This window comes from Serinus canaria, chromosome 22 (genome assembly GCF_022539315.1).
Source record: "Serinus canaria isolate serCan28SL12 chromosome 22, serCan2020, whole genome shotgun sequence".
Lineage (NCBI taxonomy): Eukaryota > Metazoa > Chordata > Aves > Passeriformes > Fringillidae > Serinus > Serinus canaria.
This window is the reverse complement of record NC_066335.1, coordinates 23,249-49,997: the sequence shown is the minus strand read 5'-3', so window position 1 is coordinate 49,997 and position 26,749 is coordinate 23,249. Positions and strand designations below refer to the sequence as shown.

The window sequence follows — 26,749 nt, the reverse complement described above, 5'->3', positions numbered from 1 at the left end:
CCGGCCCCGGCCCGGCCCCGGCCCGGCCCCGCGCCCCGCCCCGGCCCCACACCGCGCCCCGGCCCCGGCCGCGCCCCACCGCTGCACGCCAGACGGCGCAGACGCATTGGGCCGTGATCGAAGGGCGTGGCAAAAGGGGCGCGGTGACGCGACGTGGTGACGCACGGGAGAGGCGAGGCGGGACCGGCGGTCGGGGCCGCTGTCAGAGCCGGGACCACGAGCGGGGTGTACGGACACGCCGGTGAGTTTCGCGGCAGGGCCGAACGGTGGGGCTGGACCTAGCCGGGCGGGAGGGCCGGGGGCGGGGGCGGGAGCCAGGGCCGGAGCGAGGCGGGGGTCGCGCCGGGGCCGCGCTGGGCCGGTAGCCCGCGGTCGCGCCCCTGTGTCCTTGGCGCCGCCCGGGCGCCTGGGAGGAGGGGGGCGGGGGGGGGGGACTGCGGCGAGACGGGCAGCCCTGCGGCCAATGGGAGGGCTCAGCTGTTCTCTTCGGGCCTATAGACAGCGAGGTACGCCGAGCCCGGGCGGCGGCGGCGGGCGCTGATTAGGGGGCGCGGGGCGGGGGCGGGCCTGTCGCTCTCTCGGGGGCGGGGCGGGGGTCCCTGTGCCCCTTCCCGCGCGCCTCACGGCGTCCGCCCCCGACCCTCCGCGGGGCCGCTCCGTTCCCTTCGCCCGCTCCGGGAATGCCGTCCGAGCCCGCGGCCGCTCGCCGACATCTCCAGAGGGCTCTGGTGGGCCGGGGTCGGCCTTGCAGCGGACGCGGAGGGTCTGCCCCGGCCCCCGCCCGCTCTGAGGCCCTCGCCTGCCGCGGGCCCGAAGGTGCCCGGTGCTGGATCAGCTGTGGCTGCAGCCGGTGGCGCTGGCCCCGCCGCTTCCTGGAAGGTGGAATTTGTGCTGTTTTTAACCTAGAAAGTGTTCCTAAGTCGCAGTCCTTACCAAGCACCTGCCATCTGTGCCGACGTCCCATCCCGGCTGCGGGTGGGTCACATTTAGCACTTTAATCTGCTTATTGGCGCGCTCCGGGCCGTCATCTGTTGTGGGCATTCCTGCGGTATGACCTTTTGGTGAGGTTTGGATTGTGGCTGGCTGCCCCTCTGCACGCTCCTCAGGTGTCACTCCCAGTGTGACCTTTCCATTCCTGGGTGACCCTGATAACCCTTATCTCAGACTTGGTTTCCTAGTCCTTGCTTCTGGTTCTCTATTTTGATCCAACTTGCAATCATCCCAGCTCCAAGCTTGCCTGTCTCTATGCAGGCTCCTAGCTAACCTTTCCTGCAAGAGATATTCAAAGAGCAGCTAGTTCTGCTCACTTTGGGTCAAACTCTGGCATTAACCTCACTGTTTTCCAGAGAGGTCACGGGATGCTGCTGAGTGACAGCACCAAAACTGGATATGAAACTGGAGATGATGATGCTACTTCTGTCCCAAAGCTCTTTCCCTGCCATATGCATGCCTGTGCTCTGGCACCGAATTCAGTTGGCTCTCTGAAATATCACGGAATCATGGAATGCTTTGAGTGGGAAGGGATCTTAAAGATCATCCAATTCCACCCCCCCACCATAAGCAGGAGCACCTTACACTAGCTCAAGTTGCTCCAAACTCCAGCCACCCTGGCCTTGTACACTTCCAGGGATCCAGGGCAACCTGTACCAGGGTCTCACCACCCTCACAGGGAATAATTTCCTCCCAATATCCCATCTAACCTGCTCTCTGGCAGTGGGAAGCCGTTCCCCCTCGTTCTGTCATTCCAGGGTCTTGTCTAAAGTCCCTCCTCAGCTCTCTTGGAGCCCCTTTAGGGACTGTGGGGGTCTCTAAGGACTTACTGGAGCCTTATTTTCTCTGGGCTGAATATTCCTGACTTTCTTAGCCTTTCAGAAAAAGAACAGTGTATGTTTTGCTGTGTGGATCTGATGAGGGTGAACTGGGAGAATCCCCAGTGCTGTGGCACTTGTGGTCCTGCACCTGCTGGCCTTTCTTGTCAGGTGTTATTGTGGCCAGGGTGGAAATAAGTGGTTCCCTTTTTCCTATGGGTAAACCTGTGGGTTTTCCTCAGGTTCTTTGAACCAAAACTTAATAGTTTGCTATGGGGAGTGTAGCCCCGGCCATACCAGGCAGCCAGAACTACAGAATCACAAACTATGCTCAGTTGGAAGGGACCCACAGGGATCACCAAGTCCAACTCCTGGCCCTGCACTGGATCTTCCCCAAGAGTCACACCCTGTGCCTGAGAGCACAGTCTACATGCTTCTTGAACTCTCAGGCTTTGACCACTCCCCTGGGGGGGCTGTTCCAGTGTACAAACATCCTCTGGGTAAAGATCCTTTTTCTAATCTAAAACCTCTCCTGATGCAGCCCGTGTCTGAACTAGATTCATCTAGAAGGCTGGCTAGCAAAACGCTGGCTGTGAGGGTGTGTTGTTTTCTCTAGTCCCTTGTGAAATTTCATTGTAATCTGCTGAGCCGTGGTAACTGCTTTGCCATTGGGCTGCTGCTCGTTGGACTGGTCTATGATATGGAAACCAGCCAGCTGGGTCACCTCTAGCCTTGGGACCTGCCTCTTGCAGGAGGAGCTGGGTGAAAAGGGCAGCTCCAGGAACAGTTGCTCCAGTTGCCTGCACTTCCTTCAGGATGATTTCCAGTGCTTTCCTTGGGCTGCCGCGGTTGGTTGGATGTGTGTAAAACCCCTCTGCAAACCCCCTGGCTGACCCCAGGCCTCCCAGTACATGCCCTGTGGAAAGCTGCGAGGTGGGACCTCTCAAAGGTCCCACACCAGCTCTGGGTTACTTTTCTGGGTTCTCTGAGCAGGCAAGAGCTCCTCTCTGGGTCTTTCACCTGCACTGATATTCTTGGGTCTAGGCTTTTGAGGAGCAGCAGTCCTTTCTGGACCCCACTTCTCAAGTGCTTTGCATTATTGTACTCCTACTTTGCAAGCGATTTTCCCTGTAGGTGGTTTCTTCCCAGCTTTATCCTGGTGCACATCACAGCAAAATAAGAAGAAAATCTCGGTCAAGCAGAGTGGTCATAGAAATGGAAGCCCAGACCAGCCTGGGAAGGACAGTGATGGAAGAAGCTGAAATCAAGAAATGTGTGTGGCTTTGGTGTGCAGTGGCTCATTCGAGGCCGGTGTTGGGTACCCACCAAGCAGATTTGCTTTGCACTGTCATGACAGGGGACATGATGATGCCAGGCTGCCAGGGATAGGAGAAGCAGACCTGGCCATGCCAAGTGTACTGAGCAAAAACTGCATTTCCAAGCCATCAGGGACCTGGCTGTGGGACAGGGTAGATGGATTAATCCAAATTAAAAACTGATCCTAAGCTCGGTTCTCTGTGCTCGGGGAGGGGGTGGTCTCTGTTCAGTGCTCTCCTGCAGTAATTAATAACCTACTTTTCTGTTCTCCCTCAACAGGAACTTGTGTGAGGACAAAAATGCTTAACTTAAGGACTTGTGCAGCAAAACTGAGGCCGTTGACGGCCTCACAGACTGTAAAGACAATTTCCCAACACAGACCGGCAGCACCCAGGACGTTCCAACAGCTCAGGTGCTACAGCGCACCGGTAGCTGCCGAGCCATTTCTGAGTGGGACTAGTTCAAACTATGTGGAGGAAATGTATTATGCTTGGCTGGAAAATCCCAAAAGTGTACATAAGGTAAGGATCAACCTTGCCAGGACGTCACCTTCACTTCTCTGTGTGTCTAAACAGTGGGTGCAGGTAAGTGCCACCTCTTAAGGAGGCGTGAATTCGTCAGTAGGGGCTGGATGTTTGTGAATGATCCTTCTGCCTCACTTTGGCCAAAAGCAACAGCAGTGATTCCTGGAGCAAGAAGCAAGAAGAGTTTCTTCTGTTCAAGAGGAAACGCCATGGGCTTGGGACATGGGCAACATCCTGGATAACCAGCGGATACAACGGATGGCTTCTGGGAATCCACTTGTAGCAAGCTCCCAATGCTGTATTTTTTCCATCTCTGGTGGCTCATCAAGAGGATTGATTCTGGAGTGGAGAATGGGGAAAAGGGGCAAGGAGGGTATTCTCCACATTGTGGCTGGTTGCCTTTTTGTCTCTGGCATGGGTGGTATTCTGTTTTGGGGCAGACATAGATAAGCTTGGCTTTGAGCTTGTATGTGCAAAGCCAGATTGCTGCTCTACAGACTTGGCCTCATTCTGGCCTTGTCTCTTGTGTGGACTCCACCTTGTTCCAGTGACCTGTTTACCAAGATTCCTTCCCAGCTCCTCTCTGCATTCCTTTGCCCTCTCTGCACTTTTTGATGGGTCCCGTGATGCTGAGCTGCTGGGCTTGCAGCTGTCTCTGGTTGTGTTGGCTTGCAGGCTTCATCAGCCTGTGTGCCCTGCCCACGAGAGGAAAGTGCCACTCCTGTCCTTGATAAGCATTGGCCACTGTCCTGCCAGATGGAAGGTCAGATCCTAGGGTGGAGCTCTTGGAAGGAGTCAGGCTGTCACAGGGACTGAGGTTTTTCTGTCCTTGTGTCACGCAGAGACCAGCTGCTCCTTGCTGTGCTGTGTCCCACCAGGGAGGAGGAACACATTCAACTGGGAAGAGCTGGAATGTCTTTGTTGTCACCAAAAACCTCTGAGGCTTCTTGCTGGTGTGATGGTCCCAGCTGAGCACACTGAATGCATTTCCTCCCTGGACACACCAGGGGTTTAAACTGCAGAACAAGTTTTAGTACTTGCTTAAAATAGGGAAGGTAAAAAATAGGTTATTTTAGGGCATAGAATCCTTTAGCTGAGCTCCAGTTTTCAAGTCCAGTGAGCAGAGTTGGATAATAATAACAGTAGAATAATAAAAATTAGAGAAGAGTGGGAGAAAGAGGAGATGAAGTCATGATGGATGGGTGCCAGTGAGTTGCCATAGGGTCAGTCAGTGCTCCTTGCTCCTGGGACTGCATCCTCCTGCTCTCCATTTGACCAGCTTGGGTGCTTGGTACAGCCCACACTGTCTCCCCATACCCTAAGCAACATGATGGGTGGTTCAGGGAAGGTGGCCAAACATCTGTGGCTGCAGGTGGGTGCTGCCTCATACATCTCAGGTCTGTTCAGCCTCCCTAAGCAGCAGCCCTGGAGTTTGGGTCAAACTGGGTGACAGGGACACAGCTCTCCCCATGGATCTGTACATGAAACAGCCCTTAACACAGACTATTTAACTTGCCAGTGTTTGGGATTCCCTTTTTTAAATTGAAAGGGGTTTTAAGACTCCATCACCCTCAGAAAACTGAAGGTCCTTGTCTAGGTTGATAAAGAACACAGCAATGTGCATAGCATGAACCCATTGCTTGCTACTTGACTGCCTGCTCTCAGCAAAGATTCAATTTGCCTTAAATTTTGTTCAGGCTACTCTTCCTCCTGCAGCTGTAAGTTCTGATGTTCATCATTTTCTCCCTGCTGGAGCAAGAGTTGCTGCCAGACCTGCAGACCATGCCAAGCAGTGTTGATGCTTCTGGAGCCCGTGGCAGGGGAAGGAGCAGGAAGCAGCCTGAGCTGGAGGTGGAAGCAGTGTGTCCCTTATGCGCGTCCCAGCCTGAAGCACCCTCAGTGCCTGCAGTGGATAGGAAATGTCACCCCTGTTCCCATGCTCTGCATGCCTGACCTCCAAGCTGAGAAACTGGGAAATGACAGTATGAGCCCATGCCCTTCTTCAGAAGCTGAATTTGGTAGAAGGTGCTGGTTTGGCTTGGTGAGCTGGTTTGGGATTATTCTCAGTAGAGGAGCCTGCCCTGAGCTCCACTCACAGAACTGAGCTCAGGATCCCTCTAAAGCCTGAACTATACTGGTGTGTGGCAGGCAGCTTGTTCACCAATCTTACTTTGCCAGTGCATGGAGGAGCACTGGGAAACTCAGTCCAGGCTAATACTTTGTGTTGCAGCTGTGGGACTGTGTAAAAATGCCCTGAATCTGAGCTCTCTTGAACCCAAAATGTATAATCTATGTACTTAATATCCTGTATGCATCTATACAGGGTGTAAAAGTGAGTGGAGCACTCACAGAGCTCCCACCGGCACAGAAAAGTCAGAGAACAATTACCCCATGAGTTTATTACTGCTGTTACCTTTGGCAAGTGCTGGATTAACTTCCAAGTTCTCCTTCCCATGATAAAGCAGTATAACTCTGATGGGGCAGCCTCTCCCATGGGAGACAGGAGCTCCAGAGGCACATCTGTGCTCCTCAGAAACACATGAGATAGCCCTTGGATTCTCTTGAATTCAAAACCACTTCAGCAGGTTGAAAGCTGATGTCTTTATGGCCCTTATCACGGCCCCAGCCTGCCCTGTGCCATCCAGACATCATTCTGTGGAGCAATAAAGCACTCAGTGAAAGTGCCACACCTTGTTTGCAGAGTTTAAAGTGAACTTTTTCTTCCAAAACAGAAGCTAATTGCCACTCCAAGAGAAATGAATGGCCGAAGGGAGAAGAAGGCAGGGGTGCTGCCTTTAGTTATAAAGGCAGCACCGCTGGCTCTGTCCCTGTCCCCATCACCCCCCTCTCAGGCTGACAGGTGCTCCTTTTCTCTTGCCTGTCTCTATTTGCCAGTACATGAGCCAACCTTAAACCGCAGAGCAAAGTCTCCAGCCAGGTTCCTCTCCATCCCAAGGGCACAGAACCCATCCCTGGGTGCTTCTCCCTCCATTTGCAGGAGGTGATGGCTTTGGGGGCACCCAGGAGCTTTGTGAGCCTGTGGAAGGGAAGGGCTGGGAAGGAGCAAAAAGCAGCTCTTCCTCTTTTCCCACTGAAATTTCTTTTATTAGTCAGAACAAGGTTGCGTGTTTTCTGTCTTCCCTTTTTTTTCCCCTTGGGGGAGTTATTGTTTATCAGTTACAGTGTCAAAATGTTCCAGATCTTATTTATGTTCCCTGACCTGTTTCTAAATTTATTCAGCTTGTGTAGTCATGTGATGGGACAATGGGGTGTTTTGGTAAGTTGGGACTGAAAATACCTTCCTGGGGCATGTGATGGGTGCTGCAACTGGAAGAGCTCCAGGGGGAACAGCTGAGCTGGGGTGACTCCAGCAAAGGGCAGATTTTCAGTCCTTTCCGCCCTGCTTCCAGGGAACAAAAACTGTTTTCTGCCCCAAACAACCCCTGCTCTGAGGGCATTTTTCTACTTGATTTAAACACTCTGGGGATGGCTGAGCTTTGCCCATCTCTGATTGCCAAAGCTGCATTTGGTGCTCTCCAGGGTGCAGGATGCAAAGCTCCCAGTCAGTGGAGAGACCCTTGGGCTGAAGCCAGCATGCAAATCCCACAGGATTTGTTGCCATAGCAGCTTCCTGGGTCTGTGCTGGCACACAGCTGCTGTTCTGCTGTGCCCTCATCCTTTGCCATCATTTGGTGGCACATGAGATGAGGCACACGCATGATGGGAGGATGTGCATTGGACTTTGTTTGGCCAGGCTCTCTCCTCCCCCAAGTCTGTTGGTGCTTCTACAAGGAGACCATTAACTTGGGTTTGGCCTGGGGCACTTCCAGGCTTTTCAGACAGTGCTAGAAGAGTATGACAGTACACCAAGTCCCTCCAGGGCTTTTTTCCTGTGTTTTGATTTGTTTTCTTAACACCTAGAAATGCTCATCTGCAAAGGGAACAGGAGCGGAGGAGGCAGCTGCCTTGTTCTGGGCATGGGAGAGCTGGTATGGGAGTACCTCTTAGTGCTGTCGTTGGTGTCACCAAAAGGATGGGGGAAAATTGAAGAAGAAATAGAAAAATAAAAACATTGCCGGTTGAGGGCTGAACAGCACAGTTTATGATGGGATTTAGGTCTCTGGCCATTCAGACCATGGAAAGAGGAAGAGGTGTGTTTGATTACAGGGCAGAAATATTTTTCAGAAAATATTGGGGTATTTGAAGAGCAGTGGCCTCCCCTGAGGAGAAGGAAATGCACTGGAAGTCCAGGCTGGGGCCTGTTGCTCAGAGCTGCGGTTCCAAGAGCAGAGCCAAAGGATGGAGTATCACTCTGTCCTGTCCTGGTGCCCCTGCCAAGGGAGGAGTGGCTCTGGTGTTGGCCTCATGCCAAAACAAACAATCCAGATGGATGGGAAGTGGGATAGTGATGCAGCTGGAATAGTGGGAGAGCTTTATTGCTCTTTTGTTCAAGGCAGGTGGGTGATTTCAGCAGCAGTTGCACGGAGATGAGGTACAGGGTAGGAGGCAGTTCTGTCCCCTGTTTTGGCAGTAAAGTTGAGACCTCTGTAACCTTGACTGGAGGAGGTGTTTGGACTGCAAGTGAAGACCCTGGTCATCTCTCTTCTTTCGTTTTTCCTAGTCATGGGACATCTTTTTTCGCAACGCCAATGCTGGAGCTGCTCCAGGCACTGCTTACCAAAGCCCCCCTTCGCTGACTACCAGCCTCTCCACCCTGTCCCAAGCCCAGTCCCTGGTTCAGGCACAGCCTAACGTGGATAAACTGGTGGAGGACCATCTTGCAGTGCAATCTCTCATCAGGGCATATCAGGTAAGAGGACTTTGTGCCGAGGAGGGTCACATCCTTTGCAGAGGGGCTTGTAGGGGTTGAGGTGGGCTTGAGTTAGTGCTAACGATGCACATGTTTGCATGGAGAGCACGCAGGATAGGAGCTGGGCTGCCTCACAGGAGCAGCTGATCTGTTGGGGCAGAAACTCAGCTGATGCTTTGCTGGACAATAGGAAGATTAAAGCTATTGTCATATAAACAGGGTGGCAGGGAGGGGGAGATCTTCTCCACACTGGGTGGTTTGCTGCTGCCTGGAATGCTGCCCCAGTGCCATGGGCTCCTGCCATGCTTAGCAGTGGCATGGAGCACCCATCCTGCTTCCCCCTGCTGCTGACAGAACTTCCGAGGAAGGACTGTCTCTTCAGTTACCTTGTTTTAATGACTAATCTGTGTTGTTGCTTCCAGGTCAGGGGTCACCACATTGCAAAGCTTGATCCTCTCGGCATTAGTTGTGTAAATTTTGATGATGCACCAGTAACTGTTTCTCCAAACGTCGGTGAGAATTACTCTTCAAATTAATTCTAATGTAATTTAACTTTTTTTCCCCTCCCCTCTTTTGTTTTTCTCTCCCTTTTGGTTCCTGTTCTCCTTTCCATTCCTGATGCATTTCATAGATTCGAGGGCATCATGTAGCACAACTCGATCCACTGGGCATCTTGGATGCAGATCTGGACTCCTCCCTTCCAGCCGATATTATCACATCCACAGACAAACTGGGTGAGGGCTTTGAGAGCAGTTGGTGCTGCATTGCTTGAGCTCCCCTCTCTTTCACAGCTTTGTAGGTAGATTGCTTCACAGGCCAGGGGTCTGAAGTTTCCTTAGTAATGATCACTCTAAAATTGTGGTTGCCGGTAGCAGCAGCAGTGCAGTCCTGCCACCCTCTGGCTGTCACTCCAGCACTCAGCTCATGTATTTTCAACCATTACCAATCAGTGTTATCACTGATCTTGCTCACCCAGAAGCAAAAACCCAGAAGGGCTGGAAGCAATTGCATCTTCTAGAAATGCAAAGAAGAGAGGTTTTTTTGGTGAGAGCTGGAGGTGTGTTCTCTCAGCTCCTCTTGCTGCCCTTGGGGACTCTCAGAGCTGGGGGTGAATGTACTGGGTTCATCTCTGCAGGGCTGAGGCTCTCCTGAACTTCAAGCTTGCCCCAGCATCTGTAAATCCTTTAATTGCCCTTTGTCTGAGAAGGAACTATGAGTCCCTACTGGTGATCATAACAAGGAAGCTTTGGGATGCATTCCTGTCCAAGTAGAGAGGTGGAAATTTCAATGCATTTGAGTGAGAGCTGCATGAATGTTGTACAGAAGTGTGTGTGGTTCCCAAGACTTGAAATCCTGATCTGAAAGTGCTTAAACCCAGCACCTCTCCATGTGCTTTAGAGCTGATTTCTGTAGTTTGCTACCATTCTCCTAGCCAGGATGAGGTCACTGAACTCTGTCACCTCACTGGTGCTTCCCAGGGTGGTTCCCTGGCTCTCTGAGTGCTCCAGAGGCATGCTCATGCTCCTAACGTAGAGTAGAGCAACAGTGATGATTACTAACCTCGCCAATTGACACAGCCAATCAGAATGCACGGTGCATGTAAACCTCCTTGATTCCTTATTCATCTGCCAGCACGGGGACACCAGCCCTGGACCTGCTGGACCTTCGGACAGGATTACATGTACCAGGAGTGGTAGGGAAGGGAGTAGGTTTTGCTTGGACCAGTTCACTGGATGATGAGGAAGCTGCTTCATCCCATAGTCTGGACTCTGACATGCTTCTCTGGAAGACCAACCCTTGGATGAACCTCAGGAGCCATCCAGCTCCAGCTAGGAGTGTGTTCTGTGCCTCTTGCCATTTTGGTGGCAAGAGGTGGGGAGATGAATGCTGTGAACCCAGCTGTGGGAGAAGACACGTGCTCATAGTTAGCATTGTGAGGAAATCAGGAAGACTTTTTAGGTGAACTTAAAGCCACTCACCATGGCTGTGTAACTCAGTTGTTACAGTGTTCAGCTGTAACAACATCTGGGGGACCCCGTCCAGGCTCCATTTTCCCTGCTTCTCCAGGGTGAGTTTCCCCAATCCAAGCAGTATGTCCCAGTGTGGCTCACTGCGGTGTCAGGCATTCAGGTGTAGATAGTCCATAGGTATTGGCTGGAAGGAACCTCAGCATGGGATCTCTTGTGTATGAGCAAGCCCTTGAGCTTAATCTCTGTTCCTTTGTGGCATATTAAAATGAAAGCCGCAAAGGAACAGTGGCTAGTCGTGTTTGATTTGCTTCCCAGGAATCCATGAATTTCATAGGAAATAATGAGTCCTGGGAACAAGATATAATGGTGGCAGCTGCCAGCTCGTGCAGGGGTTGTGTCTCATGGTAGAACCCCAGACTCAGGTGGCTAGGTCTTAGCAAAAGACTTTGTTTAACTTGCTATAAGTGTTATTTATACTGAGTAGACTTCCCCTTTATATTCTTATCTTTGAAAACCTCATCTAATCAATCCTAGATGTAACAGAATGAATTTAGCTTGCAAATAGTGTTCAGGAAGTGGGGAAGAAGTTGCCGTGGTGCAGAAGACAGAACTCCAACTGGGCCCAAGGTTGGGTGCTGCCTGCTTGTGGCAGAAAAAGACAATTTCTAAGCAGATCCTGCTGTCTTTTTCTTTGAAGGAATGTGTAACACTTGTAAGGGCAGTTAATAACAGGAGTGGTTTGATTTTGAAACTTGGAAACAATCTTGTTTCTTCTTTCTGAACAGCGAAGTCCTTTAAAGGTCAGCTTTCGTGGTGTGATTACAGTTGCCAACAGTTTAAGTGGCAGTGCTGTGATTCAAATGAGTTGGATGGTTAATCTGAGAAATTGATCCTTCTTCTCGATTGCCTTTTGTTTAGCAACTGGTTTGGCTCTGGTTTGGAAGCTCTCTTGGATTAACCAGTGCGATCTTTGGGGAAAATGTCAGAGGGAGAAAACCTGCCCAGGGCTACTCTGTCTGAGGAGTGGTGAGGCTGGAGCCACCCAATTCCCCTTTCTCTTGTCTTTTCTATTTAAAAAAAACCCGAGTAATCTCACCCTGGTCTTCCACTGCAGCTGGTCTGGCATGGTAAGTGTGTAAAACAAGGACAGGATGACTACAGGAACGCAGTATGACCCTGGAAATAGAAAGAAAGAAATAGTACCTTAGCACACTGAAATCCGTGTGGTGTGTGGAAGGCTGTGTGTGTCTAAGTGTCTGTCTGTCTGTCTGTCTTTCTCCCTGCGGAAGGCAGCTGCCTCTGCCTCATGCCAAGGGGAATTGATGGAAATCCTCCTCCAGCTCAGGAGGAGCCAGGCGAGCCTCTGCAGGGACCTGGGCTTGAGGTGCTCCCAACCTTCTTTTTCCCCACTTTGGGGAAGTGTCTGATTTTCCCTGCTGACCCAAATGACAAGTGTTTCCAAAGCCTTTTTGTAACCTAGGTGAGATTGAGGCACTTGGATCATCTAACCTAGCTGGGCAGGCAGCTCTGGTGCTGCATGCTTGCCCACTGTTGCAGTGTGCTGGCACTCCCACCTGCACCAAGCATGCTCCAGAGAGGCGGCTGTGCATGCCTGCTGTGCCGCCATCTTCCCTGTCTTCCTCATTAACTGCCTGCTTGTCAACACCCCAGTCCTCCTCCTCTGTGCAAAGGCAGCACACTTACCTCCGTGGGTTGACCTTGAAATCCTCCCAGTAGCACGAGCAGAGCAAACCCTCTGGAGCAGGTGTTGGTGGGAGGCAGCTCCCAGCTTCTGCAGAGGGTCCCATTCCCTGTGATGCAATTTGGCAGGATGCTTTAGGTTGTGTCAAATGAAGATGCCAGGCCACCCTCTCTCCCATCAAGGTACAAGAGGAGATCTCAAACCATGCAGCTCAACTGCTCCCCAGTGTCTGATGCCCCCTTCCCTTCCTGCTCCTCCCTCCTCTCATCAGACTGCCCACCAAGATTCCTTTTCTGCCTGGTGTATAGTCATCCTCCGTCCATGCCGTTTTGCCTCTGATGGATTTTGCCTGTATTTAAATACTGTATTTTTTTGACTTGTGCTTTCCATGACTAGTTTTCACAGTTCCAGATTTTTTTTACTAACTTTGACTGCATCTCTCTGTCTTCTCCCTTTCTGCATCCCCCCTCCCTGCCCTCCCCAGACCTTGCAGTGTTCAAGGAGCGGCTGAGAGTGTTAACAGTAGGAGGTATGCAATTAATGAGCCCTTAACCCTCTGGAGTGCAGGACTCTCTTTGAATAGGTTATTCTGGGCATGAACTGAGCTGGTAAAGTGGACCCCTCCCATCTCCCACCACTCCTGAATTTTGTGGCATGTTTTATTTTTAATTTCTACTCAAAGTCATAATGTAGGTGTGTGAGTAGTGACACTTTGCCTTGTATAAATGCTCAGTTTGAGCCTTGCTGGCCTTTTCTATACTGTGTTTGCATGCCTGGCTTGCTAGAGTACGTGTTTTGTTGTGAATATTAATTTTACAAGGCCTCAATCTCCCTCATTGGTTCAAGACTCCTAAAAATCCAAGCTGTCTTCTGCTGGTTTTGTCGCAGGGAAAATTTGGCAGCTCATCCCTTGTCTATCTCCATCTGACGGTGTTGCTGCCTATAAATACCAAGTGTTGTCAGAGCTGTCAGGCTGCAGCAAAGAAGCAAAGATGCTTAGATGTCCTAAAACTCCTTGTAAAATCTGATACTCCCCAAAGTGTGCCAGAGTGTCTTCAAAGCATCACAGGAGAACAAGCCAAAGCCCTGTGCTGCAGGTCTGCAAGCTTCAGCAAATTACTGAGGATTCCCTGAAACCCTTCAACAGGCAGTTTGTGTGGGATGCTCCCTGCTGCCTCTCTCTGGGATTTCTGTTTGAATGGGAACCAAAGAGAAGCCCCAGAGACATGGGGCCAAACTCTCAACTCTTGTCTGGTTCTAGGCATAGCTCCGGAGCAGAGCTGCTGGGGCCTGGCTTCATTCCCTCTCCTGGGACTCTAGTGTCCCAGGAGCAGAGGGGATGAACAGCAGTGGCAGCCAGGAATGTGTTTCCAGTTTCTGAACTCACCCCTCAAGGCTGCACAGGAATGAGCCATGACCAGCCCTGTCGTCATGGAATCACAGACTGGCTTAGGCTGGAAGGGGCCTTTCATACTACCCAGTCCACTAGACCAGGTTGCTCCAAGCCTGGCATTGAACACTTCCAGGGATTGGGCTGTCTACGGCTTGCTGTCCATTCCTGACCAGACAGCAAGGGATAGACTTTTAACATGAAGTTCAAGGAAGGGGCCAGCTCAGGAAGGGCCAGTTTTTGCCTTCCATTCCCCTGAGGAAGGTGGATTACACTGCCCTGTCATGCTTAGATGGCATTCCTCATCTCCTCTCTGAAAGAACAGGTCCTCTAAAAGCTCCCTCTCTAAAGTCTGGGGCCCTGGGCTGGTTTGGAGGAAGCTGGGAGTAGTGGTATGTGTGTCTACTGCAGCTCCTGACCTGGGGTTAGGAAACACCTTGGGACCAGGCCTTGTTGGGGAGTGCAGGAGGGATGAGCAGGAGCCTGAAAAAGGGCTGTAGACCGACTCCTTCATCCACGCTCCTTCTTCAGAAGGGTCATGGGACTGTCCAGTTCCTGAACCTGCTTCTGCCTTTCTGCATTGGTTTAGCAAGGTCAGCGCTATCCCTCCTATTATGTGCCTCAGTTTCCCCAGAGACAACCATGAGCTTCAGCTGGTAGTGAGGCACCTCTGATGGCTTTGGGGTACAGCGGGACTTGACTGCAGCCCTAAATCCCAACCTCCAGCTCTTGAGGCCTGCTTGGCGCCTCTCCAGGCCCAGCTCAGCTCCCCACAGCCCTATACCAGGAGTAGAAACTGCCTCCAAATTGTCAGCTGCCAGCACCAAAGGGTGGAGGTTTGCTGAGCAGAGCTAGGCAAAAGCTCTAATTAAAAAGCTGTTGATTGGGGTGAAAGGGTACCTGGACAGCCGAAACCCTGAGTGGCTGCTGGCCACCCTGCTCCCGGGCTGAGCTGTTCAGGAGAGTCCATCAGAGCCCTGTTGCCTTTTCTCTTTTTTGCTTCTCTGTCTCTCCCTGCTTGGGGTTTTGTCTGTTTGCTTGTGTCTGTTTTAACTGTTTCCTTCTCTGTGTTGGCTCTCCCTTTTTAATTCCCACCACGTGCTGACACCTCTGATGTGCTCTGTGACTCCTCAATTCCTGTTTCTTTTCTCTCCCCTTTGTTATAATTTGTTGCATGTTTTTTGTGTTCTTGGGGCTCCAAACTCCCTGACTCACCCTGGACTTTAATTGCCCATTTCCATGCATATACATTGCTTTGTGGTTCATTTCCTGCAGTGCCTTCTGTAATAACTCATTGTTCTGTGCTTAATGTCTTTTTGTTTAATTATGACTTGGTTTTTATCCATATAAACCTCCTTCATGTTTATTATTTTTTTATGCTGCTTTTTTTTGTCCCTTCCCCACTTCTCCCAAACATACCTGGTCCCTGTGTGATGGTATCCACGTCCCTCTTCCTTCCTTCTTTCTCTTGCTTCTCCCACCCATGACAAATCCTGCAGGCTTTTATGGTCTGGATGAATCTGACCTTGACAAAGTTTTCCACTTGCCCACAACCACTTTCATCGGTGGAAATGAATCGGCTCTTCCACTCCGAGAAATCATCCGTCGGCTGGAGGTGAGGAGGGCTGGGGTCTCACCAGGTCTGTGTGCAGCCAGGGGCAGGGGCAGAGCAGTTGTCTTTGTAAAGTCCTTGGAAAGGGTCAACCTGCACATAGTAAGATTTTCAGTTTGGGAACTGCTTCTCAGCACTCGCCCCACTCACAAGAGTCACCCCGAGTAACCTGCTCAGCTCTGATTGTCTCCAGCTTTGTGCTGCATTGCAGCAACGCACTTGGTTTGCCCAAGGTGGAGCAAACCCCAGGCAGCTGGATATTGCCTTTTTTGAAACTTCTGCAGCTATGCTTTCCAGTTTGAAGCAGCAGCTGGTACTTGCAGAGCACAGGAGTGGGCTGGAGGCCAGTGATCAGGGGATCAGGCACTGCAGCAGTGTTGCTGTCCTGCATGGGCGTCCATCAGAGGGTCTTGGTGCAGGTTTGAGACCCCTGGGGCTGGAGCTTCCCACTCGTACAGGCAGTTCCCCTTTTCTGCCAAATTTCATCCCCTCCTGTGCTTGGACTGATCTCAAGCAGCTCTCAGGCACGCTGCAGGCTGCTCAGCTGGTCTCTGCTGAGACTAGTTGACCTTGGAAGAGGTAAAACTCTGCCAACATCTTAGCCCATCTGGAGGAATGGGCTCCTCATTGTGGGAGGAGCTTCTTCTGATTCTCCCCTGCCCTGTGGTGTGGGATTTTGGACTGCTCACAGGTGATGCCCTGAAGAGGAAAAATCTCTCCTCTGAGGTGGTTATAAAGGATTTGAGGGACTGATTGTGAGCCCCTCAGGGAATGGGAATTAAACGGCTTGATGCTGGGTCATGTGCACGGTCCGAGCTGGCCTGCAGCATCCCGGAACATGTCCTGCCACAGCCCTTTTCCTGGGAGTACAACTCATACAAGGCTCCTAAAGTGGGACTGTTGCAGGGCTGGCAGCTGAGTTCCCTCAGGATCCCCCTCCACCTGCCGGGAATGAGGGTTGATGTCTCTGCTGGCATAGAAGGGCTCTTTGGCTGAAAGGGTAAAGGGGGAGATGAAGAGCCCCTGGCCCTGTGATCCAGAGGGGTGCTGCAAGTGCCAGTCCTTTGGGGTTTGAGGTGCTGAAGCCCTGGCTGTTACCTGATAGCCCCTCATTTCCCTCCCTGTTGGAGCAGACGGCGTACTGCCAGCACATTGGCGTGGAGTTCATGTTCATCAATGACCTGGAGCAGTGCCAATGGATCCGGCAGAAGTTTGAGACCCCAGGCATCATGCAGTTCACCAATGAAGAGAAGCGCACGCTGCTGGCCAGGCTGGTCCGCTCTACCAGGTGCCCTGGGGGGGCTTCACCTTCTCCATATCTTCCCCAGAGGTTTGCTCCCAGCCAGAGTGATGTAGTCACCAGCTGAGTCACATCTTGACATCATCTATCGCCGTCAGCTTCATGAGCAGGTTGACGCCACTGAGCTGACAGTCTGGCAGGCTCAGGTGCTGGCAAACAGCCTGAAAATGTAGATGATCCTGAAAGAAAAGGTCTAAAAATAAGGATTAAGTGCAGCATGGTGTTGCTGGGGGTGGGAATGGCCAGCTGAACTCTGTGGGAAGACACTGAAGTGACTTGTGTGCTGCATGGCACCAGCTTGAGCATCAGCCAGTGCTGTGGCTCCCTTGGTGCAGTCACTTTCCCTTCTCTGGTTTCTGCCCTCATTGATCCCTCCCTCCCTTTGCGTCCTAGGTTTGAGGAGTTCCTTCATAGGAAATGGTCTTCAGAGAAGCGTTTTGGTCTGGAGGGATGCGAAGTGCTGATCCCAGCCTTAAAGACCATTATTGATAAGTCAAGTGAGAAGGGAGTGGATTATGTGATCATGGGAATGCCTCACAGGTAACCTTTCCTCTAGCCATGGTGCTGCCTGGTGCGGGTAGAAGGTGGGAGGATGCTGCTGGGGTTTGGTACTGGAGGGCACACTGGTTTCTACCATCACGAATTTGATCTTGGTTGGTGATGAACCTCAGCTGGAGACCTCAGGCCTTGGCTGCTCTCTTATCAGGATCTTTCCAGCTTTGTAAATTCATCTAGAGAGGGGTGGTAGCTTGAGGTCAGAGCTGGAATCATGCTGGAATCCCAGCACCTACCCACTCTGGGGCATCTCAGCAAGTATGTAGGATGTGGTGTTGGCCAAACCATCCCTATGCTGAGGGACCTTCAGACTCCTCCTGGGGAGTTCCCATATCTGGGTGACCCCACAGCCATCACAGGAGGTGTGGCCTGTGGCAGTGAGGGTTATAGATCACCATCAGCACTCAATGGCTGTCAGCAGTGGCCTGTCTTTTGCAGGGGACGCCTGAATGTGCTTGCCAACGTGATCAGGAAAGAGCTGGAGCAGATCTTCTGCCAGTTTGACTCCAAGCTGGAGGCTGCTGATGAGGTGAGCTTCTCTCCTGCCTGTGGCAGGCTGCTGCTGCCTGACTCTGAGCAGTCCCCAGGGGCTGTGTCTGGATTGTGCCACTTCTTCTGGTGTCACTCAATGGTACCGGTGTTGCACGGATTTCCACATTGCAAACACACCAGGGTGATGGGAGCCTTTGTAGAGGTGCCAGTGCTGATCTGTCCTTGCCTGTCATGGGGGTGATATGTGCCATTGTCTCCAGCACAGGCTTGGCTGTTGGCAGCTCTCCAGGGCATGAAGCAGCCTTGGGATGGTTGCTGAGAGGTGGCTAGGAGCAGAAGTTTATTTGTGCCCCTGGTCCGCATCTGTGGTTCTAAAGCAGCTCCAAAAGCAGCTCTGTCACTGCAATAAACTCATGCTCCAAGGCTTCAGCATCATAAGCAGGGATGATTTGGCTTTTGGGAAGCTGGGCTGGGCTGGTTTGATCCTGCCATGACCTTCAGTGGGATTTCAAGGTCAGAAAGCAGCAGCCTGGGGCCTCGAGGTGCCCTGATGGGCTCCCTGACTGCATATTGGGAATGGTGCCGTGGATGGCCATGCTGCTGCAGTGTGGGTAGAGCTCAGGCAAGCGTTACCTGTTATTCAGTACCTCCAAAAGATGCCCCCCTCTTCCAGCCTTGGGGTCAGCACTCCTCTGTCTCCTTCCAGGCCCCAAAAGCTGCTCATGCTCCTGGGGTGACTCTCCTGTCCCCTCCACCAGGGCTCCGGTGACGTGAAGTACCACCTGGGAATGTACCACCGGCGGATTAACCGCGTCACTGACAGGAACATCACCCTTTCCTTGGTGGCAAATCCTTCTCATTTGGAAGCAGCTGATCCTGTAGTTCAAGGCAAGACTAAGGCAGAGCAGTTTTACTGTGGGGACACGGAGGGGAAGAAGGTGAGTGCTGCTTAGAGGTGTGTAGTGACTTGTCCTAGGCTGGGTGGATTTTGGTGATGACAGGCTGGTGGGAAAGTGAAGTAACTGGTCTGCTTTCTGTTTGACGTGCCACTTCCCCTGATGTCACCCTGACTTTGCTCCCCCATCCTTCCCTTTTGTTTTTGGAGAAAACTTTGGGAGGGGCTTGTCCACCCTAGGCTCCCATTGCTGCTTTCTTCATCTCTGAACTGAGCTGGGCTGTGGGCACAGCAAATGCACAACCCCTGAATGGAAGACAGGGACATGAGGGGAACCCCAAGGCAATCCAAGCACCACACCTTGGAGAGCTTGGCAGCAGGATCTCAGTGTGACTAGAGATAACCATTTCTGGGACTGGGAAAGCTGGAACTAGCAACAGAAGGCAGTTCTCCACACCCTGTTGGGAAGGGGCTGTGGGGAGCTGTTTGCTGTGTGATTCATTGCAGACCTGTCTCCAATCCTAAGAAGTGGAAGAGTGCGATCCAAAGTGCTTCCCTCCCTCCTACACCCCAAGGGCTGGATATAAATAGACTGATCCTGTCCTTGCCTGGCAGGCGATGTCCTTAGCCAGCCCCTGGGATGGTGACAAAATAACATCAGTGGCTCTCAGGCTCCTGGGCCCGCTGCTGCCCCTGGGGCTTCTGGGTTGAAAGTGTGAGAGAGCAGGGCTTCTCTTTTTCCCCCAGTGAGAAAAAGGCTTTGCTTTGGGATGTATGTATTTGGGAATGGGACTTGCTGCCTAGCTGGGGCATACCAGGTGTTGTTTTGCTGTCTGCTCAGAGTGCCCCAAGTGTGCTGCCCTTGCTGCGGGGCGGGGGAGGGCTGGTGGCCACAATCTCTGCCCAGTGGTGTGTCAGCCATGGCTGACTCCCCTCCCATCCCCTGGGAAAGCATTGGATGTGTTGATGAGCTGGTCTGTGTCCTTTCTGGGACATAAAGGTGGAAGCTCATGGGGAGGAAAGCTGGGCCCTTTCCTGGTGATGCCCTGTACTCTGTCCCTGATGACCGCCACGGCTTCCCCTCTCCCAGGTGATGTCCATCCTCCTGCATGGAGATGCTGCATTTGCAGGGCAGGGCATCGTGTACGAGACATTTCACCTGAGCGACCTTCCCTCCTACACCACCCACGGCACTGTCCATGTTGTGGTCAACAACCAGGTGAGGAGCAAACACCCTGTGCCTGTGGGTCCCTGCCAGAGCTGTCACTGCAGGCTCTGGGGCAGGGAGTAGCTGAAACCAGCAGCAGCTGTTTTCCTGCCAGTGTTTGTGGCAGCAGCCCTAACCTGAGGTCAGCAATGGGCGTACTTCTCAGCCAGCTGCTCAACAGCAGCAGCTTTTGAGCCCAGTCTGGTGCAGAGGTGATACAAGCTGATGCTCGGTGTGTGAGGTCTGACAGGGCCGATCCTGTCTACTGCCACGGAAACCAGAGGCGTTTCACTGGGACCAGCCTGTCCCCACAGCTGCAGCAGGTATCAGGATCCAGACACAGGAGACAGGCAGGTTGTGCATCTGTAGCCCAGCTGCATCAGCTGAGCTGCCGTTAGAGCTGTGTGGACAGTTTCCTGGGACAGCAAAGTGCAGCTGCCTCATGCTGAGCCAGCTGTGATATCAGTGTCCAAAGAAGGAGCTGCATAGCAGAGCTGTATCCCAAATGCAGTTGGTAACACTGTGCTTATCCTGTCTGCCCTGACTCGCTACAGATTGGATTCACAACAGACCCACGGATGGCCCGCTCCTCGCCGTACCCCACCGACGTCGCCCGCGTGGTCAACGCGCCCATCTTCCACGTCAACGCAGACGACCCCGAGGCCGTGGTCTACGTGTGCAATGTGGCAGCAGAATGGCGAAGCACCTTCCACAAGGACGTGGTGGTGGATTTGGTAAGGAATGTGGCACAAGTGCCTGAAGCTGGGACTCTGCCAGGGGTGTGCTTGCGTCCCCCCTGGGCTGTTTGGGACCCTCCCTCACGTGACCCAGGTAGCTCCCAAGTGCTTTTGGAGTGGTAGGTCACAGGCAGGCGTCTTTCCTTTCCCGGCAGGTTTGTTACAGGCGCAACGGGCACAATGAGATGGATGAACCTATGTTCACGCAACCCCTGATGTACAAACAGATCCGGAAACAGAAGCCAGTGTTGCAGAAATACGCAGAGCTGCTGATTTCCCAGGGGGTGGTAAATCAGCCGGAGTATGAGGTACCATCTGCGGGGCCTGAAAGGGGAAAACTACTGGTGGCATCTCCAGGGAAAACTACTTATGTGGTTCAGACCTGGGTGTGAAGGCCCATGTGAGCCTACAAGAACCACGTTCTTGTGCTTGTAACCTAAAGGTGGCAGAGCTGTGCTGGGGTTGGGTGTGTGCTGCAGACCTGGCAGCAATGGAGTTCAGAGCCAAGGCTTGTCCTTGAACTGTGCCAGCTCTGAAAAGTGCAGGAACATCTAGTTCAAGGATCACCCTGTGATCAGTGTGGAACAGGCGATGCAGCTCTGGGCCACTGCAGCACAGGCAGGTACCAGTGCTCAAAATTGCTGTGGCCACGGGTATCTGGGACAGATTCTGTCCTGGTTCTGCTGCTTGGGCAGCTCACGGTGCAGAGGTTCCGCCAGCCCTGCTTGCCTTGGCACCACCTTTCAGCACCAGTAGAGTTGGACAACTCTGAGCATAGCAGAGCTATACCTTGGGGTACAGGGGTCCCAGCTGTGGCTGTGCTCTCTGAGGCTGGACTGCACAGCTTTGGGACTTTTTGCGGTGGGGACCACCTCTGCCCTTCAGCACCCTTGCAAACTTACCAAGGTCCTGAGGCTCAGCATCCTCATTTGGAGATCCCCCGTTAATGTTTTTCTGCCTCTTGGTTCTGCCTTTCAGGAGGAAATTGCCAAGTACGATAAGATTTGTGAGGAGGCCCATGCCAGATCCAAGGATGAGAAGATCTTGCACATCAAGCACTGGCTGGACTCACCTTGGCCAGGTAAGTCACTAGCAGCGATTTGGAGGCCATAGCAAGGCACCTGACCTCTCCAGATCCATGGCAGAGATTTTCTAGTAAGCCACCCCATAGGGGAGGTTCATGGTGCTCTTCCCGTTCCTGGTGTCCCTACCTTTGCTTGAGGGTGTCCGTGACCTGAGGTCTTCCCACGGATCTGGCACACCTCCTGCAGCATGGTGTTTCTCCTTTCTGACAGGTTTCTTCACTTTGGATGGGCAGCCCCGGAGCATGACCTGCCCTTCCACTGGTCTCAATGAAGAGGACCTGACACACATTGGCCAAGTGGCCAGCTCGGTGCCAGTGGAGGATTTCACTATCCATGGAGGTAGGAGCTTGTGAAAGCTGTGCCAAACTGGGCATTTGTTCCAGAGAGATGTTAGATGGGGCTGGGATGTGGCCTGAAGAAAGGGACATATTGGACTGCTTCAATATGGGTAGGCAGCAGGTCAAGGGTGGGGATCCTCCCCCTGGGTGCTGCAGTCTTGAGACCCTGCCTGGAGCTTTGGGGGCCCCAGAACAAAACTTGGCCCTGTTAGAGCAGGTCCAGAAGAGGCCTTGAAAATGGTAACAGTCCTGGAGCCCCTGTGAAGGAACTCTAAGAGACCTGAGTGTGTCTAGCCTGGAGAAAAGAAGGCTCCAGGGAGACCTTAGAGACCCTTCCAGTGCCTAAAGGAGCTTTCAGAGAGATGTAGAGGCACTTTGTACCAGGGTATGGAGTGAAGACAAGGGGGAATGGTTTCCCACTGCCAGAGGGCAATGTTAGATGGGATATTGGGAAGGAATTCTTCCCTGTGAGTGTGGTGAGGCCCTGGCACAGGTTTCCCAGAGAAGTTGTGGCTTCCCTGGAAGTGTTCAAAGCCTGGCTGAACAGGGCTTAGAGCAACTTGGTCTACTAGAAGGTGTCCCTTGTAGTGCAAGAAATTCCTATGGCAGGGGTTAGGCTGGATGATCTTTAAAGTTCCTTCTCATCCAGACTCTTATGAGAACTTGTTCATGAGGAAGCTGTGAGTAAAGAAGTGAACCAAGGAAAAGCTCTTCTTTGGAGCTGATCCTTCCCTGTAGTCCTGATTTCCTCATCCATGATTCATCCCTCCCGAAGAGGTGAATCCATTCCTCTGCCCATGGCAATTGTAGTCTGTCAGTCCAGGGGCTGGTTGTGGAGCAAAGCTGGTGTCCCATGGCAATTGTAGTCTGTCAGTCCAGGGGCTGGATGTGGAGCAAAGCTGGTGTCACTGAAGCTCTGTCCCGTGCTGGCTGTGAACCGGCTCTGTCCTGGCAGGTCTGAGCCGTATCCTGAAAACCCGTGGGGAGATGGTGAAGAACCGGACGGTCGACTGGGCCCTGGCAGAGTACATGGCATTTGGCTCCCTGCTCAAAGAGGGCATCCATATCCGCCTGAGCGGCCAGGACGTTGAGAGGGGGACATTTAGGTAAAGGCCTGCTTTTGGAGGCTTTAAAGGCAATTCAGCCCTTCTGGAAGGGATCCAAAGGCTGACAAGTTATTCTTCTCCCTTTTCCAGCCATCGCCACCATGTCCTGCATGATCAGAATGTGGACAAGAGGACGTGTATCCCCATGAACCACCTCTGGCCCAACCAGGCTCCGTACACCGTCTGCAACAGCTCCCTGTCAGAGTACGGTGTCTTGGGTGAGTGAGTAGGTCTGTGCTCACTGCCCAGGGTGAGGCTTCACTGGAAGGGTAACTCAACCCTCTCACTGCTCTTCCATTCATCAGGATTTGAGCTGGGCTTTGCCATGGCCAGTCCCAATGCCCTGGTGCTTTGGGAAGCCCAGTTTGGGGATTTCCACAACACTGCTCAATGCATCATCGACCAGTTCATCTGTCCTGGGCAGGCCAAGTGGGTCAGGCAGAATGGCATTGTCCTGCTGCTTCCCCACGGCATGGAGGGCATGGTAAGGACTCCCCTGGCTCACCCTGGAGTGGAACTCTGCACAGCAGTGGCGCTGCCCATGATGTGGCCGTGCCTGACTTTGGGTTCTCATGCTTGCCTTGGCCTGCAATGACCATCCCCCTTCTTGGTCCCCTTAGGGTCCCGAGCACTCCTCTGCCCGCCCAGAGCGATTCCTGCAGATGTGCAATGATGATCCCGATGTCTTCCCTGTGAGTGGTGGCCCCCATGGTGGTGTGGTGCTCAGCCTGGCCCTCCTGTGCCCTGGATTGGGTTCAGTGGAGGGCAGCAACACCTGTGTGGGCTTAGCACAGTGGGAGCCGATGACAGGAGGCATGGGATGCCTTGGCTGGAGGGTTTGGGGAAAGGGCCTGAACCTGGTGCCCAGGCTGCACCTCCATGGAACCTGGGGCCATGGCATAGTCAAAGGGAGGGGTAGCCCTGAAAGTGGCATGAGAGTGGGTTGCTGGCCACCCCCATGGCCAGACTAAGGAGGGCACAGCCCTGGAGCCTCTCCCAGATCTCTGTGGTTTCTGTGCTCTGGGGAATGAGGGAAGGGAGGGAGGGAGGGCTGGGGACTACTCCTCTGCCTGCTACTGGAGCCACAAGGCCAAGAGGTACCTTGTGTTTCCTGAAATCCCCTCACCCATGCTGGCCAAGGCAGAAGCTGGATGATTTTGATGTGCGTCAGCTCTATGAGTGCAACTGGATCGTCGTGAACTGCTCCACTCCAGCCAACTTCTTCCACGTCCTGCGGCGCCAGATCCTCCTGCCCTTCCGCAAACCGGTCAGTGCCAGCAGCTCCGTGCCCAGCTTGGTGCCCAGGCAGGGCACTGTGTTCCTGCTGGGTGTTTCCCTGGACTGGGATTGGGCTGGGGGCAGCTTCATCCTGCACATTGGACATCGCCACTTGGCTGCTGCCTGGCCAAGAACCTCATGGTGCTCAGGACTGGCTTGGCACTTGATGTGTAGCTGCTGTCTCGTGTGGGCTGCGAGGGCTGTGACTCCTTCCCAAATTCCACGGGGAGGTTCAGGCTGTTAGAGCCAACAGACAGTGCTACATAACCTACTTCAGCCAGTTCCAGTCAGCTCCAGCCATGGGACAGGCCAGGTCCCTGGTAGCCCTTCCACCTCTTCCCCAGGGGACATCCTGACTGGGATGGTTGGTGCTGTCGGGAATGGGTGCCCAATCTGGCAGAGCACTGCAGCTGAATGAGAAGCAAACCTCTGGCAGCTGCTCCCTTGCTCAGGCAGGATGGGCAGGCAGGTGGCTGCTCCAGCACTGGCTTGAAGGGGAGGTGTTTCTGGCAGGGCTGACTGTCTTGCTCTGCCTCTTCTCCCCCACTCCAGCTGATAATCTTCACTCCAAAGTCGCTGCTGCGCCACCCTGAAGCCCGTTCCAGCTTTGATGACATGCTGCCAGGTACAAGTAGCACGGAGCTGCCTGTGTTCCCCTCGGTGCTGCTCCACAGCGTGAAGGGCAGGAGCCTGTGGCCTTGGGCAGCAGCCCAAGCCTTGGCAGCACCCTCCCCATGCTGGAGGCTGGCTGAGTGAGGCCAGGGCCTTCTCCTTGGCACACCAGAACCTCATTAGGGCTGAGGCTGGCACCCTCGGGAGACTTGGCTCCATGGTGCTTCCTCCGTTAGCAGCCACTTGCCACTGGGATTTGGCAGCCCTGAGTGTCACATGATGGTTTGTGGTGTGAGTTGTGCCTGTACCTGGGTGAACTGACTCTGCCTCTCAGGGTCCCAGAAGGGGCTGGCATGGGATGTGGCTGCTGGCACAGTGCTGTGAACTGCTGTGGCTCAGGGTGCTGTTCTCTTCCTTGGCAGGCACCCACTTCCTCCGTGTCATCCCTGACAGTGGCCCTGCAGCCCAGAATCCCGAGCAGGTGAAGCGGGTGCTGTTCTGCACCGGCAAGGTGTACTATGACCTGACCCGTGAGCGCAAGGCCCGGCAGATGGAGGCTGATGTGGCCATCACCAGGGTGGAGCAGGTGAGCAGAGTCCTGCCAGTGCCTTGCCTGCGGGCTGGGGGTTCTGCAGCCCCTGAAACACTGCCCCACGTCTCCTGTGACACCACTCTCTGTCCCCTGCAGCTCTCCCCGTTCCCTTTTGACCTCCTCCAGCGGGAAGCCGAGAAGTACCCAGCTGCTGAGCTGGTGTGGTGCCAGGAGGAGCACAAGAACCAGGGTTACTATGACTATGTCAAACCCCGGCTTCGCACCACCATCAACCGTGCAAAGCCTGTCTGGTAAGGATGCAGGAGGTGGCTGAGAGACTGGGAGGGAACTGGTTGGTACAGACTTTTCTCATGGCCCACCTTCTCCCTGGCAGGTATGCAGGGCGGGAGCCAGCAGCTGCTCCTGCCACTGGCAATAAGAAAACCCACCTGACAGAGCTTCAGCGGCTCCTGGACACGGCCTTTAACCTCGATGCCTTCAAGGACCTGGCCTGAGCGCCGGCGTAGCGCAGCATGCTCCTCCGTCTGTCTGTCCGTCTCTCTGTCCTTCGCTCGCCTCCCCCCCTAACTACAGATCTTGTCAACCCCACACTGGTGCCTGGAGTCCTTATCTGCCTCATGCCAGGGTGGCTCCGGTGCAGCCACCCTGGGAGCATGAGGGTCTGGGGGCTGCCTGCTGCCATGGTGGGTAAGACCCATGGCCCCCCAGACCCCTGGAATGTCTGCTCCCTGGGGCTTTTCTCTGGGGGTGTCCCATAACCCCCGGGAGGGGCTGGTCCCCATAGCTCTTCTATGGGCATATTCAGTGCAGTGAGTCACGTTCTTCCCAGTTCCTCTCAGTCTTGGACTTGCCCGTGTGCAGACACTGCCTCTTGGAGGAAGGTCGTGGGGCATCTGCACGTCCTGAGGGCCCAGGCAGGTGTAAGAGTGCTGTGCCCTTGTCTCAGCTTTACCTGTCCTCAGGGAACATGTTTTTCCCCTCTGCATCTGCACCATCCCACAGCTCTGAGCCCCCACAGGGACAGACAGGGTTGGTGCTGGGTGGCGTGTCCTTTCATGGGAGATCCTGAGTGGAGGTCGAGGAAGGTGATTTCCCGAAGGGGGCTCGTTGTTGGCATCTCCCGAGCCCACCGTGTCCTCCCACAGGAGTCCCACAGGGGGGACAGGGACAGCCCCAGCTGGGACTTGCTGTCGGTGTCCCCAGAACCCACCGCTGCTTTTCGGTACGACGGAGGTGTTTCAGCTGTAGGGGGGGAGGCCGGGAGTACATGTGCCACACCCCGCCGCATACCTATGGCTGCGCTGTCACACCGGGTCACACACGGTGTCATTGCGCACCGTCCCCGCGCGCACACCGGTGCTGGGTGCCACATGCCCGCGCGACTGGCGGTGCCGCCGCTGCGGTCGCGCTCCTCACGCGCGCTGCCCCCGGAGCCGCGCGCACGGAGCCGCGCACACG

General features: G+C 53.6%; 1 protein-coding gene across 5 annotated transcripts; it reads left to right on the top strand.

Annotated features, from left to right (window-relative positions):
- The first annotated feature begins 100 nt into the window (after positions 1-100).
- On the top strand, positions 101-25,879 carry OGDH (oxoglutarate dehydrogenase). Of its 5 annotated transcripts, none has more exons than XM_030233317.2 (23): positions 101-241; positions 3,405-3,646; positions 8,271-8,459; positions 9,091-9,193; positions 15,021-15,136; positions 16,267-16,421; positions 16,827-16,973; positions 17,427-17,517; positions 18,239-18,418; positions 19,466-19,594; positions 20,137-20,316; positions 20,475-20,627; positions 21,298-21,400; positions 21,615-21,743; positions 22,698-22,848; positions 22,939-23,066; positions 23,154-23,332; positions 23,469-23,540; positions 23,993-24,115; positions 24,679-24,751; positions 25,161-25,324; positions 25,427-25,581; positions 25,665-25,879. In XM_030233317.2, exons 2-23 carry the CDS (start codon positions 3,425-3,427, stop codon positions 25,783-25,785), a joined length of 3,063 nt encoding a protein of 1,020 aa, XP_030089177.1. In that variant the 5' UTR covers positions 101-241; positions 3,405-3,424; the 3' UTR covers positions 25,786-25,879. The 5 variants fall into 5 exon arrangements, with proteins under 5 accessions (XP_030089177.1, XP_050838755.1, XP_050838756.1 ...); XM_050982798.1 differs by lacking the exon at positions 101-241 and adding an exon at positions 3,060-3,081; XM_050982799.1 differs by lacking the exons at positions 101-241; positions 9,091-9,193 and adding exons at positions 3,060-3,081; positions 8,882-8,972.
- The last annotated feature ends 870 nt before the right edge of the window (positions 25,880-26,749 follow it).

Bases quoted from the DNA above. Each gene is read 5' to 3' on its own strand.
- OGDH (XM_050982796.1), top strand. From the start codon at position 5,448: ATGCTTCTGGAGCCCGTGGCAGGGGAAGGAGCAGGAAGCAGCCTGAGC. The intron at 18,419-19,465 runs GTGAGTGCTGCT...CCCCTCTCCCAG, and splicing joins GGGACACGGAGGGGAAGAAG to GTGATGTCCATCCTCCTGCA. The intron at 20,317-20,474 runs GTAAGGAATGTG...CTTTCCCGGCAG, and splicing joins AGGACGTGGTGGTGGATTTG to GTTTGTTACAGGCGCAACGG.